This window comes from Myxocyprinus asiaticus, chromosome 28, assembly GCF_019703515.2.
Source record: "Myxocyprinus asiaticus isolate MX2 ecotype Aquarium Trade chromosome 28, UBuf_Myxa_2, whole genome shotgun sequence".
NCBI lineage: Eukaryota > Metazoa > Chordata > Actinopteri > Cypriniformes > Catostomidae > Myxocyprinus > Myxocyprinus asiaticus.
Window position 1 is genome coordinate 11,926,674 of NC_059371.1, and position 16,304 is coordinate 11,942,977.

Consider the following 16,304-nt stretch of genomic DNA (forward strand, 5'->3'; position numbering starts at 1 on the left):
GGTAACAGATTTCGGTCACCTCTAATATCAATATTAATATTCCACTGTCAGCATTGGTGTACCTGCTTTTCATAGACCAGTGTGGATTTATCACCAGAGTAAGTGTGCTGAAAAGATGTAAGACGAAGAACAAAGACAATAACACAACTATTACAAATAAATGTATTTCGTGCACAAATAAACGATAAAAACGGAACAATACAAGTAATTTAGAACACCAATATTAAAAGCAAAACACACAATGGTATATGGATTGCTTGTTGTAGCATGTGTCTTTAAGAAATCTGTTCGCATTTAACGGCCCCGCCCCCTCGACGCGCGTGTTTCTCGTTTGACGCTCACTGAGCTCGAGCACCGGACGCATTCTCACACGAAAATCTACTGAACAGCGGCCTCTAGTCACAGATTACGATAGATCACCGATTTCGGCACAACATATGTACCAGAAGCGCGCGATGATAAATTGAGTCCGCATGGGGGTAACCGTTTGTAATACCTGAGCAAAAACCTATCATGTTACCGTGATAGCAGTTCATTGAAGTCTAAGCTAACTGAAAAACACAAACGACACATCTTTAATTTCACAATCTATAGCATCCGTTATATACAATTATGTGTAACTTATGGTTTTAAAAGTCATTAAATGTCGTATTTGCAAAGTTATATCGACATGCATCATAAAACGATTTTAAAGGATTTCTACTCAGGCAGTGAATATAGTACCCATTAATAGGTCCCAGCCAATGGAATTGCTGTGACGTCAGAGGGAGACCCGATTTTCAGGGAGGCTCGATTTCTCACGACACAGTCACTGACTTCCTCTTTCTTCTCTTATTCTCTCAATGATCATGGCTGAGCTCAGACATTACCAGCCATGTTTGCAAATCTGAAACCCAAAGGTTAGCGATTTACCCGTTTATAATTTACATCAGATACACTCTCTTCATCCATATTGGTCTTCTGCCGCGGAGCCAGAGGCGTCGTCTCCTGTGCAATCGGCAGATATCAAGGTTGGCCTGTTTTATTATCATTTATATGGGGGGAAACTTTTGAGTGTGTGTGTGTGATGCTGCCTCAGTTTCCCCTTAACTCATATCGGGAAAATAACGTGAATCTGCCGACCTTCTGAGATGAGATTAGCAACATCCTCAAGGATGAAAAAACGCATTATTGGAGGCAAGATGTGTTTAAAAAACTTGATAAACCACCCGTGATGTTTTACAGAACACAAACCGACCCTTGAGCTCTTATATTTATCTAATCAGCCTGTTCATTCGTTCTTTTTAATTATTTAAATAACGCACAAACCCGTTGTTATGTAAATAAGACCTGCCGTTTTCATGTTCATCGTGTTTATCAATGATTGATCAGTTAACATGAATATGGCTCAATTTCATTAATACTTCAAAATATTGAATTAACATAAATGTTAATCGCCGAAGATTATTTAATAGATCTTAAATCAGAACGATTTATTGTTGCGTTGCGAGATCGCAGGCCTCAGTTTTTCATGGCATCATCGCTGATCTAAATCAACCACTTTAATCAAACTTCATATCAAAATGGCGTTCATTAGTGTGTCTATAGAGTTTTATTTCCTCATGAACATCGCTTAAATGTTTTCCTTTCACCTTTACTTTTTGACCACATTTCTACTGAACAATATCTCTAAGCAAAGTCCTTTTGTTGTTTTCGTTTTTGTGTCGGTTGTTTGGTCTCTCTTTTTATGGGTAAATAAATGGGGATACAAGATTTAAATATTAAAGAAAATGTGGAAACCGAGACAGCATATATTAGCGACTTACATATTACTCGGAGTCATGTTGTTTTAGCCTTTTAAGAAGTCAAAAAACGTGTGTGTGTGTGTGTGTGTGTGTGTGTATATATATATATACACATACACACACACACACACACACACATATATCTATATATCATACACACACATATATCTATATATCATACACACACATATATCTATATATCACACACACACATATATCTATATATCATACACACACATATATCTATATATCACACACACACATATATCTATATATCACACACACACACATACATACATACACACACATATACATACATACACACACATACATACACACGCATATACATTACATGCACACACATATACATGCACACACACACACACATATATACATGCATACACACACACATACATACATACATACATACATACACACATATACATTACATACACACATATATACATACATACATACACACACACACATATATATATATATATTACACAAGCATATATATCTGTTTGTGGTCGGTGATTGAGAAGCGGCGCATGGTCATGTGCAGCGGGTTAGCCTTCGTGCTAACCGAATGAAATCTCTCCCTCTTTTGTTTATCCAGTTTTCATTTATTATCCAATTAAACATTACACTTTAGCCGTGCGTGTTATCGTTTAATGATGTGTGTCGGCTGTATCGTTATCGCTGAATAAAATCAGCTTTACTGGAAATGTTTACTGTTTAGCTGTGTGGCTAATGATGGGGCACGCATAAAACAATTTGTGATGGATTTGATCTGAATTTGTAAATCTTCATCCGTTCATTTCCATCAACTGTACTAATATGACCCAGACTGACTTGTGTCCACGTTGAACGTGTGTAATAGTTGAGTATTTGTCTGGTTTTCAGCATGAGATCTGTGTATGTGATGTCTGTTGTTTAACGCGATTCCTCGGGCATCTCATCGGCTTTATCTGCGACATTTTATGTAGATGTGAAGAGCAATATTTGTGATGTCGGCCACAGCAGTGCTCACCGGCTCTGTCTCAGTCTAGTAAACCGCTCAGCCGGACAGCATTGGCGCTTTCCGAACGTTCGGTACTGTTGGTGCCGAAAAGTCCATTCAATCGTTCTAAACGCGCCTATAATGCACAAAAGTGCGGTCTAGGGAGGAAAATGAGGAGTTTTAAACAAATTCACTGGCTTTAGCACTGTACCACCATGGTATATATACACTCAAAGCTTTCTCTTAACATTTGATGAGAGTTTAAGGCTGTAACTTTTCAGTAAAGAACGATGAGAAGGAGCTGGCTATTGTTCAAAATTGCCATTGTGCTATTAGTAGGTTGAGGGAATAGGGAGTTATGTGAAGAAATTCAGTCACTTAAATTATCATAATTTTGCATCAGTTCCACTAGATTTGAATGTGTTAACTGTGGGATCTTGATGTACAATTTAGGGTTTATGCCCTCCATATTTAGGGGGGTTTAGATATTCTGTGTCATTTTGGAGCATAGAGAAACCCACTAAGTTGATCTGAAAGTATACAGTGCAAGTGCTTATGAAACATTAAAGATGCACTCAGTCATTTTTGTTTTTCTCATTAAAAAGTATAACTAAAAAAATAGTTATTTTGAAACGTAGGTATAAAATCATAAGCTTTCACATGAGATGAAGACTCCAGTAATATCAGTAACCTTATAAAAACTGTTTTATTTTACATGTAGAGGGTCCCCTCATGGGGGCAGCCATGTAATGATCACACCACCAGTTGAATACTACTTGATTAATCTCAGTAATCGCCCTGTTAATAGACACTTTCACTCATAAATTAAATAAATCATGTCTAAATTGAATAGTGAATTTCTACATGGCATAGTAATCTGTAAACTATTGTGTTTGTATGATGCCACATCCAGGCTCCAAGGTGCCAGTGTAAGTCCAAGATGGCATTTGCAAAAGAAACAAAACGAATACTGAGTGCACTTTTAAGAGCAGTTGAGCTAACATGGGTGCGGGTTTGTGTCCGGCCTGCATCATTTCTCTTCTGTATTTAAGAATAAAGGCAATTTTCTGTATGAGGAACTAGAGGTCGGCCGATAGTGGATTTTACCGATACGATAACTAAATTGGGCAATACCTGCAGATAACAGATTAATCAACCGATAGCTTTTTTTTTTATTGATACTGAATGAAAAAATAACACAAAGTAAAATAGTGCTGAACTTTATTACAAAAATAAACAGTACTGACTGAACCATGAAAATGTATTGTACTTTTTAAAATTAAATAAATATGAATATATATGAACTAATATTCACATTTTAAAGTCAGCTGATTTTTAAATTGATGTTGTTTCCTTAGTCCACAAGAGGGCGCAATAAATACATAAACCATTCTGCACTGTTATATTATTGCATAGAACATTCCTATCCTGGTGCTAGTTCCTATTCAACTAATCTGTTATCGGTTATTAGGCAAAACCGAAATATTGGTCGACCTCTATAAAGAACATCATTCCTTTGTGGATTAATGGGTTGTTATAGATAGGTATTCTTAAATTCTGGATCATGCTTATATTTTTTATCTTAAACACATGGAAGCAAATAACCGTTTTAACTACAGGCCTCATTCTTCTGTGTCCACTACCTCAGGACTGAAGCATTCCTCAGGATATTCTCTCTATAATAACGGGTCCTCCTTGAGCTTCCCCAAGCTAGGGAAAAGTGACCATTTATCTTCTGTGAAGCATTGTTTAAGATGGGCATTTAATCAACACTTCACTTGAATTCTGTTATTAATCTTTTCTATGTTTTTTCTTTGTCCTCTATAATATTGTCTAAAAATCCATAAATGTGATGGCACATACCTAGTAAGGCTCTTTTCCCTTCGGTTTTTAATCATCCCGATTTATCACACAGATCTGAATGGCGAAATGAATGTGAATGGCATCACTACTGCAGGTGGGACGAGCCAGCCTGGTGCCCATCCTCCCTCTGCTTCCTCTTTCCCTCTTATGGGCAACCATCACCACCCAGGCAGCATTGGATATGACTATCTGTGGGCTCAGTCTCAATATAACCCAGCTTTGGGCCCTGGCCCCTCCCAAGGAGTGCACCAGAAACCAGGCTCCCAGGGGGCGATCCAACCACAGCAGCCTCAGCACCACTTTCAGGGGCATGGGCAGTACCAGGTCAACGGTAGTATGGGGCCTTCCCGGCAGCCACCGGGTACTGGGTCACAGTACTGGGGTAGGGGCAATCCTGGGCAGCAGCAAGGAGGATCTTCAATGTCCATGGGATATAACTCTCACAGCATGTATGGGGCATATCCAAATCAGGGGCATCCTGGCATCCCACAGTCCCAGAATCACCAGCAGCCTCCATCCATGCAGCACCAGCCTGCAACAGCGCATCATCATCTCCAACACCATTCACACCAGCAGCCGCCACAACAGCAGCAGCAATATGGTATGATGCCAAATGGAATGCCGTATTACCAACATCCATCACACCAGTCCCAACCGCAGACTCAATCTCAAGCCCAGAATCAGATGATTCCACCCACTGCGCAGAATTTTACACCTCCACGAGGAAGCCCCCAGCACCATCACATGGGTGGTGGAGGCAACAGTAGTCCCCTCAACGTCCAGGTCCCTGTGAGGTCTCCTTCTGCAATGCCTGATGGTGGTTCACCTAAGAGCAGGGAGATGCAAGGTGAGCTACCACCATAAACAGGCTTTAGGGTCTCTTGATAAGACCCTCGTGTTGTCTCAGTAAGCATGTTGCAAATGCTCCACATGAAGAAACTTAGGCTTGGTTTACAGCTGGTATTGACATCTGTCTTGGGTCTCTGATTTCTTTAAGTATATGCAGTTCTTACTACATCAGTGTGTTACTGTATGTTGATAAACTGCAAAGTAAAAAAATTAGCCTAATACATAGAAAAATGTCCTTTTAATCTCACCGCAAATGGCCTTTAAATCAGAATGCGATTCGGATGTTATATTAGATGATATTTTCTGATGTTGTTTTTTATTTATCAAACAAAAAAAAATGTTTTAGTTGAGCTCCTGTATTAACTGTACTTCAGATGTGCATGCTTCACATCATCTTATTTACTGCATGTTGATGCTAGGAAAGACTAAAGAAGTTCTGTGAATTCTTGGGCATGTTTGAGCATGTGTTTTTCCAAATTTTCCAATCAAATGGTTATTTAAAGTCATATCTAACCGGCAAAGTTGAACTGCACTGGATGATTGACAGGTGAGTAGGATTGCTGTCTACAAATGAAATCTGGACAAATGTTTTTCTAACTGCCTCTATGATTGTGACACTAAACATTTTGACCCCTGATTACGTGCTGTCCAATTGTGATGGATGTTAAATACCAGGTGTAAACAGGACCACAGGTCACAGTGTGTTCTTACTCTTTCTGCAGTTCTCTTCCTGTCACACACAGACACTCTCCATCTTGATTCTCAGTTCTGTTAACTTTAAAGAAAGCCCTTTAATGTTATTTGCATAGTCACTGATCTGTGATAATTACAATTTATGAAGGTTTATTCGTAGTTTACATGTGACATTTTCTTTTACCCTCCTGAATCAAGGCCCATCGTTGTGAGTGCTTAGTATGTTTGAATGATAATGAAAGACTTGCATTAATTCAAAGCAATATAGATGCACAAGTCAAAAACGTAATCTAAGTATTATTCAAAAAATGGTAGAGGGTGTTATGTATACTCATATACTTCTTTTCTGTTTCTCCTGAACGGTTTTGACTCAATATCACCAACACTGGTATTCAAGTTCTTTTCTCTTAAGCCAGTAACATTTGTCACACTGTTGTCCACTCCAACTTGTTTTCACCATAGTTAACTTTTCTGCATCACTTCCTTATCTGACTATTAGGCTGCGTTTACACTGCAAGGCTTAATGCACAGATCCGATCTATGACTGTCCGATTTTCTTATTTTTTTATTTTTTGGTCCTGTCTGTTTACATTCACTGAAGACACAACTCGTATCTGATATGTGTTTACATTAATCTCCCGGTCAAAGTCGAATGAGTTCATTACTGAACGCTTTAACTTATGAGTGCCACGGTTCACCCTGGGGTTTTAAATGGCCTTGTGCTATTTCATATTTCCAAAGTAGGCAAAATTACACGCGATTTGCAATTTATTAGTCAAAAAAGGCGGGGAAACGTGGGGCTCAACACAATTTCCTGCACTCACTTTGCTTAAAAAAACATGCATATGTTCCGTCTAATTTTCCTAAACAACAACAAAAAAAGACTGCTCGTTTCTCTTTTACATGGGTAAATAAACACTTGACAGCATAAAAAGCTTGAGAGAAAGATGCATCATTCCAAACGTAACAGTCAGTGTTATCTGAAGTGAAGCACGTCTTAATTTCTGGCATCATTTTTTGACCAACATCCACTTCAGACACGAAGAATATATTTAAAAGGCTCAAGGGCTTTTACCAGGGGTTATTTTTACAGGGCATTTTCTAGTAGGTAAAACATGCTGTAATTTTTTCCGGCATGGGAACGCACAGTCCGGATAAAAAGTCTGAAAAAAATTACTGACATGACCGATTCACAGGAGTTTAAAATGACTGAGAAGCTCTGGTAATTATTACATTATCCAATGTCCCCATATAAACTTATCCCGTCCGAATAGGGCTTGACCTAGAAGTCAGAAGTGGTGGGACCAAGTCCACACGTTCGACGACAGGGAGTGTGTACAGAATTTCCGCCTCAACAAGAGAAGCTTTGAGTCTTTGTGCGAGCGCCTACAGGCACGTCTGCTTCATAAGGACTGGGACATGCCATTAAGACAAGCTATCCCTGATGACATTGCCAAGGGGAATCAGATAAACGTGTTTAGACATAGGTCAGATGTCCAGATGTCGGATATGTATCTGATTTAAAACCACATTTGGAAGTGACTCGGATCGGATGCGAAAAAACACGATCTTGTGTGGATTCTTCTGTTTACATGTGTGCAACAATATACGATCTGTGTCAGATGTGAGTTAAAAAATCAGATTTTTTTGCTACATTGTAAACACAGCCTTAGTTAATTAAGGCAGATGATGTCTTGCCCTAGTTCTGTTTTTCACCTGCATTTATTAAAAAGTAACACATATTTGCCACCTGGGTGAAATGAAACAATCAATAATGCATTTCCCACTTAGTTCAGAAACATACTTAATCTGTTTTTTAAATCTTTTTCCTGGGCTTTGTTCACACTACTCACACAAAGTCCGCTGCAATGCGATTTCAGTGCAAGGGCCTGCGATTGACATTACAATATTGTGTGCCTATTTTACTCAGTTACATTCATTATCTCATAAATGCAACCAAAATATAATTTGAATATTTTGAGCTCTCAGAAAAGTGCATATCCAGTATCCACAATGGGATGTCCACAACAAAATAAGGTACTTCAGTTGTTGAAAAATGATACAGAAAAATAAATATAAAGAAATTAAGTCTCACACACAAGTGATCATCAATTATTTTGATGACAGTTCGTTGCCTTGTGAGGAAAACACTGCACTGACAATTTATCTCTACAACAGCCAAGCAAATCTTTGAATACAAAATACTTGCATACCCATGACTTGTTTCAGATACGGAAGTATTGTATGTGCTATCAGTGTTTTTTCTTGGCTACAACCTCCACAGTTGTATTGAAAACAAATCTGGTTCAGTGTACTGTGATAAATGTTAGTAAGGGTGTTGATGTGTAGATGTGAAAAGTCTTGTAGCTGGTGCAGGGCATAGTGTTTTCTCTTTCCCTTGTCAGTGCTGTTCAGAATGTCGGAGCTGTCTAGCCGTTTGGCAAGGTTGAATTGCTTTGTAGCAGTGGCTGGTATGAGAATTTCAAATAATGGTGCATCTTAAAATATACATCGATCTTTACACATTGAGTCGATTTGACTGATGTGCTGATCCAGATTGATGAATCGTTACACCTATATTGCCTGCACTTTCATTTAGCAAGTTATGAAATCAGATCTGTTTGTTCAGAGTAGTAAATATCTGAGATATTATCATGATTTTAAAAGTGATGACTTCAGAGGTAACGTGATATTAAGACTTTCTTCAATAACTGAAAGTAGTCTTTTATTTTTTTTATTTTTTTTTTTTTTAAACGTTAACATTGTGGAGACATTACTGTATTTAACACATTTATGGATATGCTGTCTGAAACCACTCGCTCGTTCATACATTAACTATTCGCCACATAGCGATTGCCACATAGCTTAGCATATGGACAAAGAGTGAGCAAAAATAAGTGTATTCTGGTACAGCTTTATACTCTCCTGCACATTGTTTATGATGCTACATTTGTCACACCCCAAATAATGAAAAAGCTACTTCAAATGCAGTCTTGGTCATTTCATTTTTCAACTAAACCGATTTGAGTCAGAAATGCAGTCAACATTTGTTCCACTTTTGCTGTCTGAGTGCTCCCTTTGAGTTGATTTGGATAGGCCAAAAAATCAGATTTTTTGCAGTTTGTCTGAACAAAGCTTGTTAGTCCACTTATCTAATTGCTGTTGCTTTTTTTTTTTTTTTTTTTCATTTTTTATTTATTTTTATTTTTTTTTTGGGGTCTCCAGTTCATATGAATGAGTCCTTTAAAGAAAAGGATAAAGGCTACAATGGAGTAGAGAGAACCTCTTTATCCCAACGGTTGCCCAAAACTGAGGGTTTCCCCATCAAGCCCCTTGGTTTTGTCCCTTCTGCCGAATACAGCCAGGGTATACAGCACCCCTTTATGGACCTGGAGCAATGTCAGGAGATGGGAGCTATCCTAAAGGAACTCAGTCCTCCCCTTGTCTCTGGACCTCCTCCACCACTATCTAGTTCTCCTCGAAAAACATCAACCCAGCCTCATCAAACAATCTCTGGACCTGCTTCCGGGCAGCATTCACATTCTCCATCTTCAGACGGTCCTCAACTGTGTGGTTTATCCATGCCGCCTTCTAAGACAGGTGTCGGAGTCAATGCATCTGTGCCAACAGCAGGTGGTTCACCTCCAGGACTTAGTAAAACTTCTTCAATGTCTTCTCCTAAGAGAGCTCCACCTCCTGTTTCTCACAGCCAACCTGTGACATGTTCTAAGACCTTGTCACAACCTCCAGCGGTGCATGTGCCTCCTCAAACAGCTCCTGTACCTCTGGCAGAGACGCAGGGCTCAAAAAGTCCACAGATTTCTCCAACACCTCTATCTTTAGCTGCGTCTCCATCTGTTGTCTCTGCTCCTGCACTGGCACATCTCAAAGGACCCCAAGAGGCATCAACTCTTACAGGCCAGAGTCCTAAACATCCTGCTGCTTCCTCAACAGATAACGTCACCTTTCCTTTCGTTGTCGTCAATCCTTTTAATGCTGCCTCTCGCCTCTCTCAAATGGCTTCATCTACTTTGGCTTCGACTGCTCCTCCGCCTGCTGTTAGGTCTTCTCAGGCATCCACAGCAACTCCCAGTGTTTCCATGGCAAATATGGACACCGCCTCTTCTCGCAGTCCAGCCCAGTTGGGTTCTCATGAAGTAGAACACCAGACCTTTGGAGAAACGCACTCTTCTCAGAAAACTCTCGGTACACATGAGATGAGTGATTCACAGAGCAAAGCTGAAGTTGACAGCACCACCTCCATAAAGGTGTCCAACAGTGAGGCCCAATTTGAAATGCACAAGGTTCAAACTTATGGTAGAGACCTTGAACCGGCTTTCAGTGTTCCAAAGGATGCTGAGACAGACAGTATGTCAGTTGTCAAAAAGGACTCTAATAATATCAGAAATTATACTTTAAATGATACCTTTGGCACTGACACATTGATGAACCACCCATCCTTGGCTGAGTCAACCTACCTTGAAAGCTCAAGAGGATACGAGGATGCGAGTTTTATGATGGACACCTTTGATTCTTATAGCATTTCCCCGACTGAAGACCAATTAAAGTTTACAGAAGGATCAATGATTGATGACTCCAGGGACACTTCTTTCATGGAAGAGAACTTGAACAGCTCCGTGACCTCTAGCAGTTCCACTGAGGAAACCTCCCTCAAAGATAACCCGTTTCTGCTAAACGACTCTATAAATGAAACCTCACAATACAACTCATCCCTGCTGTCTGCATCTGTAAATGCCTCTACTCAATCCATTAAAGGTGAGATTCTCAATCCATCATTCAATTGTATTCTCTGTTTTTATTACTCTCACCTATTTGATAAAAATGTTGCTTAAGCAGTTACACAGAATACATTTTTATCATCAAAAGAAAATCAGTATTAATTCCTCTCTGGGTGTACTTGAGCACTTAAAAATCTGTTATCTGTTAGGTTTTGAGAGTCCAGACCAAATGCCAGTTGCAAAAATGTCCTCTGATGACTTCAGAGAAATGATGGCATATCTGGTAGAGAACATGGTAAACAAAGGTGCTCCCTGTTTTTACGGTGCACTAGAACGGTTTTGTGAATGGGACAGCTCTAGAAATGGCCGACTCCCTGGCTAGTGCACTGACTACTGAACTAGAACTGATTAAGTTTGCACCCTCACTCAGCAAGAGTCAGCTTCATACTGATGCTCCACCGTAACTGTAGTTGACATGAAAGAGAAAACTGAAGAGCCCCTTGCAGCAATGCACCTTTGCGTTGCATTATGAATTGTGTTCTGCCACTTCACGGAACACAACAATGTGGGAAATTGAGGGGGGGTGGGTAGCTAGAAGCATTTGCTGTCACACACTTCTGTAGAGCATGTTCCAGGCCTAAAGTTTATGTGGTTCTTAGGCATTTGGACATAAACTGAGTGCACAACATCAATGCCTATAGTGTAAACACAAGGTATTTTTTCCCCATAGGTGATGAGAATGGACTTGATACCCCAGACATATCTGGAGGTGAGAGAAGATCAGAGTTCTCATCAATGAGAGTTCAGGGCCTACAAGTGGTTGTCAGCGGTTCTATTGATGGGGCAACCACGCATATACCCCCATCTGAAACGCGAATTGCCTTACCAATAAAAAAGCCACGAAAGCCCAGAACTCCAAAGACCACAGTTGCTACTGCTGAAGGTGAAAGCGCTGTCCACTATTTCCTCTGATGTATGCATAGTTGAACATTTTAAAGCTGCAACAACTGAAGTATTAAAGTCTTTAATAATTAAGTCTTTAGTAATCAGTAATGAAATAAATTGACAACAAATGTATTTAGAGTTGAAGCTTAGTCAGTGACATCACTTTACAGTAGTGAAAGTGTGTATGATAAAATGGATGAGATGAGCAGGTTATCCTGTTAATCAAAGAAATAGTCAACAGATTAATTATCAAAATAATCATTATTTGCAGCTCTAAATGGTTTACAATATTCAAAAGGACAAAATATGAGTTTTCAATTAGTGAATCAAATAAGTTATTTCCACAGGATCTCCTGATTCCAAGCCCAAGAAGCGAACATTAACCTCTGATGTTCCAAAAGAGGGAAAAGTTAGGAGGAGAAAGAAAAATGAAGAGAAGCCACCGAATGCAACGAAGAAGAGAAGGCTTTCTAAAGAGGCACAGGAATCAGGAGCTGCCCCTATCGATACGTCAGCTCCTTTCAATGCACCACCTCAACCTTCTAATGAGCCAATGATCTTTGTCTACAACTCAAGCTTGACCAATAACGAAAGCCCTGATGTCAAACCCAAGAAGATTAGGAAGCCTAAGATGAAAGAGGGAGCAAAAGAGGCAAAGCCTCCCAAACCAGTCAAACCTGACATTTCAGAAGCAAAAGCTGAAGATTATGTTGATGGCAATGATGATGAAGGTATCTACACATTAGGGGTTACAATTTGTTAATGTTAAAGGGAACGTTCACCCAAAAATTAAAATTCTAGTAAGTGTTTTTAAGTGCAAGAATGAACTTCTATGCTACATTTTTGCTTTTAAAATATATTAAATTGTTTGTGCCCTAGGTGATACACCAAGGCGAAGGATTGCATCTGAGGAGCAAGTCCAATTTCCTCTGCAGCATGGGTAAGCTTTCCTTTGTTAAGAAGAGTTACATTATTATCTTCATTCATCATTGTCATTAAACACATTCCCCAGAATTATAATATATGATTAGTGGTGCTTACTAAGACAAGCGTCACCAGTACTATTGCTTGCTTTTCTGAACAAAATCCTACGTATTAAACTTCGGCATACAACTCATTCCACACCCTTTGAGCTACGGACATAATACCTGAAATCATATGGCTTATTGAGGAGAGGGGTTTCATTATTTTTCCCAAACATTCAGATTTACTTTCACCTGGTGGATGATAAAACTGGTGAAATCTCATAGATTTACATTGGTGGTGGGACCCAAGACATGTATAGACTAGAATATCATAGAGACTTGGGGTGGACTCTTTTGTCTTGGGTCAGTAAAAATCTAGTTATGTATAAAAGCTCAAAGATGTTTTTTATGTACTTGGATATCTTGTTATCTTAATCACATTACCAGTTGGAAAGTCATGCGGTGTTTGTTCGTTTGTGTTCTGTTGTACTCTTGTTGTTTTGACTTAGTTCTCTATTTCGCATTTACTAGTTGGAAGCGAGAGATTAGAGTGCGGAGGTTTGAGGACCGTCTGAAAGGGGAAACGTGGTACTACAGCCCCTGTGGCCGGAGAATGAAGCAATTCCCAGAGGTCATCAAGGTAGGAACTGTTACATCTGCACACATTTTCAAGCGATTACCCACAACAACACTGGAACTTAATCTGCACGAGAGGTAAAAAGACTCTTGTCTGGTTTACCTATTACATTGTAATTTGTTTAGCTATCATAGCCAGATGTTTAGGTTGATGTTATTTTTTTATATAACCAGGCTGTTGCATTCAATTGATTCAAATGTCTCTATTTTGGAACACGTTCTCCAGTTTCTGCAGAAGCATCAGGACACTCTACAGGGGGTTTCGAGAGAGCACTTCAGCTTCAGTCCACGCATGCCAGTGGGAGATTTCTATGAGGAGCGGGACACCCCTGAGGTGTGTATTCAGAGGTTTACAGGTGCTAGAGACATGACAAACATGGTACAGGATTAGGTTGACCAGACTTCCCGGTTTACCCGGGACAGGCCTGGTTTGGAGAGGTGTGTCCTGACAAGTTCCCAGTTTCAGCTGGTAGGCTCACAGATTTTTACTCTTAAATATCCTCAGTGTCCTTGCTAATGTCTCTGGTATCCTTTGCAGAGAAGAGAAGCAATTTCATTGCGTCACACGTTAATTTGATGGTACTTTCTAATCTTTAAGCAAATCAGCTGAAATGTATCTGGTTACCATGGCAATGATGTCATATGCTTGGCACTCGTGCTCTGTCATCCTGACAGTGAGCTTAAGTTAGAAATAACCAAATAAAAAGTGTTTTCAACAACAAGCTGAAAGAAGCCAATCCATTTCTTTGTGCGACATGTGAAAATGAGAATTCCTCTAATCAAGAAAGCAACATATATTAAGAGCAAAGGGAATATAACAGTATCATTTTGTGTAAATGTAGTTACTTTTTTGGTTTGTGGACTATATGAGAGTATCTTTTGTCAAATAGCTTCTTCAGGGCAGGACTAAATAAAAAAACAAAATGGAATTTTTATGATCCCTCTTTTTTTTTTGATGACTGACAAAGTGCTGCTTGTCGCGGCTGGCTAAGACAAAAACTTGCATGGAAGTGGTAGTGTGAAGCTTATAACGTCGCTTCTGTACTTTTATTTCCATATAACCCAAATAAATCTTGACATAAAATCAGTCCCAGTCTTTCATACCTTATTCTTTTATTTGTTACAGGGTATGAAATGGTTCCTCCTTGCCAATGAGGAAGTGCCCTCCATGATCATGGCAATAACAGGCAGGCGTGGTCGTCCTCCTAATCCAGACAAAGAGCCTCGTTCCCGTTGTTGCCGAGCCAGAGGAGGCCAGGGAAGGCGCCCAGGCAGACCTCCCAAGCCCAAGATGGAGGATCTGCTCAGTAAAGTGGATGCTAGGCTGCTGAAGAGGCTTGAGGCAAAGGGTGAGTCTGTATATTCAGGTGATACATTCAGAACAAATAAAAACCTATATGTGCATCTTGCAAGTTGTGACTTTGCCTCAAGTAATTTTGACTGAATAACTTGCTTATAATTGGACTAACCAGCGGAGCGATATCATGGCATAGCATCACAAATGTTGCTCGGGACATTTTGAAATGCCGAAGCCAAAGCATAGGATCAAAATGATTGGCTATTATTACCTCCCAGAACTGTCTGACACACTGTCGCAAGTTCATTTGAGCATTTTATCATCATGCTCTAAACCATTTTCATTACATTTAAAAAAGAGCCACATTGGCTTTCCCAGTGGCTACAACTTCCATTTCTGTTTTTGTTTTGCGCCAAATTCCACGGAAGTGATTATTTTGTTCTGTTGAACATTTGGGATGGAAATGCTGCTTTATATGCAGTTTGCTTTTGCGATATTGAGATTTTTTGCTTAAATTCGCAACTTGGATGGAACTTCTGTTGATGGTGGCTGATTTAATTGTAATCTTTATTTTCAGAGGAGCTCACAGAGGAGGAGAAAGTAAAACTTTTTAAGATCAAGAAGAAAATGAAGAAAAAGGTGTGCTGGCTGTGAATTTTTCAACCAATTACTAAGTCCATTTTTAAGAGTGTTTGTTTTGAACTTTCAACTGAAATTTCATCTCATAATACTGAGAGTGCTTTTTCTCATGCAGGCAAGAATGAAAAGAAATGAGGATGCAAAGAATAAAAAGATAAGGCAGGAGAGAAGGAAAGCCAAGGTAAGAGAGACAAACCCTATTCAAAAAAACATGCAGAACTTAAGTGATGTAACTTTTGTAAAAAGGCATTCTTCTGTCCCATCTTTAAGGAATAGTTCACCCAAAAATGAAAATTCTCATCATTTACTCACCTTCCTGGCATCCCAGATGTGTATTATTTTCTTTCTTCTGTAGAACACAAATTAAGATTTTTAGAAGAATATTTCAGCTCTGTAGGTCCTCACAATGGAAGTGAATGGGTGGCAAAATTTTGAAGCTCCAAAATCCACAAAGGCAGCAAAAAGTAATCCATACGACTCCAGTGATTAAATCCATGTGTTCCAACACAATATGATAGGTGTGGGTGAGAAACAGATTAATATTTAAGTCCTTTTTTATCATATTCTCCTCCCTGCACAGTAGGGGGTGATATCGATATACACGAAGAATGTGAATCACCAAAAACTGAAGAAAGCAAAAGTGGAGAGTGACTGAACACGGAAGAGAATTTATAGTAAAAAAATGACTTAAATATTGATCTGTTTCTTACCCACACCTATCATATCATTTCTGAAGACATGGATTTAATCTTTATTTGTGTTCAGCAGAAGAAAGTCATGCATCTCTGGGATGGCATGAGGGTGAGTAAATGCATTTTTATTTTTGGGTGAAGTATCACTTTAATATGTTGAGATGACTATAAAGACATTCGTAGGTTGATTTCACTGAAA

The 16,304-nt window shown here is 39.3% G+C and overlaps 1 protein-coding gene across 3 annotated transcripts in view; it reads left to right on the top strand.

Annotated features, from left to right (window-relative positions):
- Positions 1-370: 370 nt before the first annotated feature.
- LOC127419048 (bromodomain adjacent to zinc finger domain protein 2A-like) overlaps positions 371-16,304 on the top strand; it is a 49,831-nt gene continuing 33,897 nt past the window's right edge. For 2 of the 3 annotated variants that reach the window (XM_051660096.1, XM_051660097.1), the window contains exons 1-11: positions 371-1,010; positions 4,703-5,497; positions 9,418-10,968; positions 11,662-11,874; positions 12,224-12,607; positions 12,756-12,816; positions 13,373-13,481; positions 13,704-13,811; positions 14,604-14,826; positions 15,352-15,413; positions 15,529-15,594. In XM_051660096.1, the coding sequence (XP_051516056.1) occupies positions 4,717-5,497; positions 9,418-10,968; positions 11,662-11,874; positions 12,224-12,607; positions 12,756-12,816; positions 13,373-13,481; positions 13,704-13,811; positions 14,604-14,826; positions 15,352-15,413; positions 15,529-15,594 (3,558 nt within the window). In that variant the 5' untranslated portion in view covers positions 371-1,010; positions 4,703-4,716. The remainder of the gene's footprint in view (positions 1,011-4,702; positions 5,498-9,417; positions 10,969-11,661; positions 11,875-12,223; positions 12,608-12,755; positions 12,817-13,372; positions 13,482-13,703; positions 13,812-14,603; positions 14,827-15,351; positions 15,414-15,528; positions 15,595-16,304) is intronic. The other variant, XM_051660098.1, reaches the window with a different exon arrangement.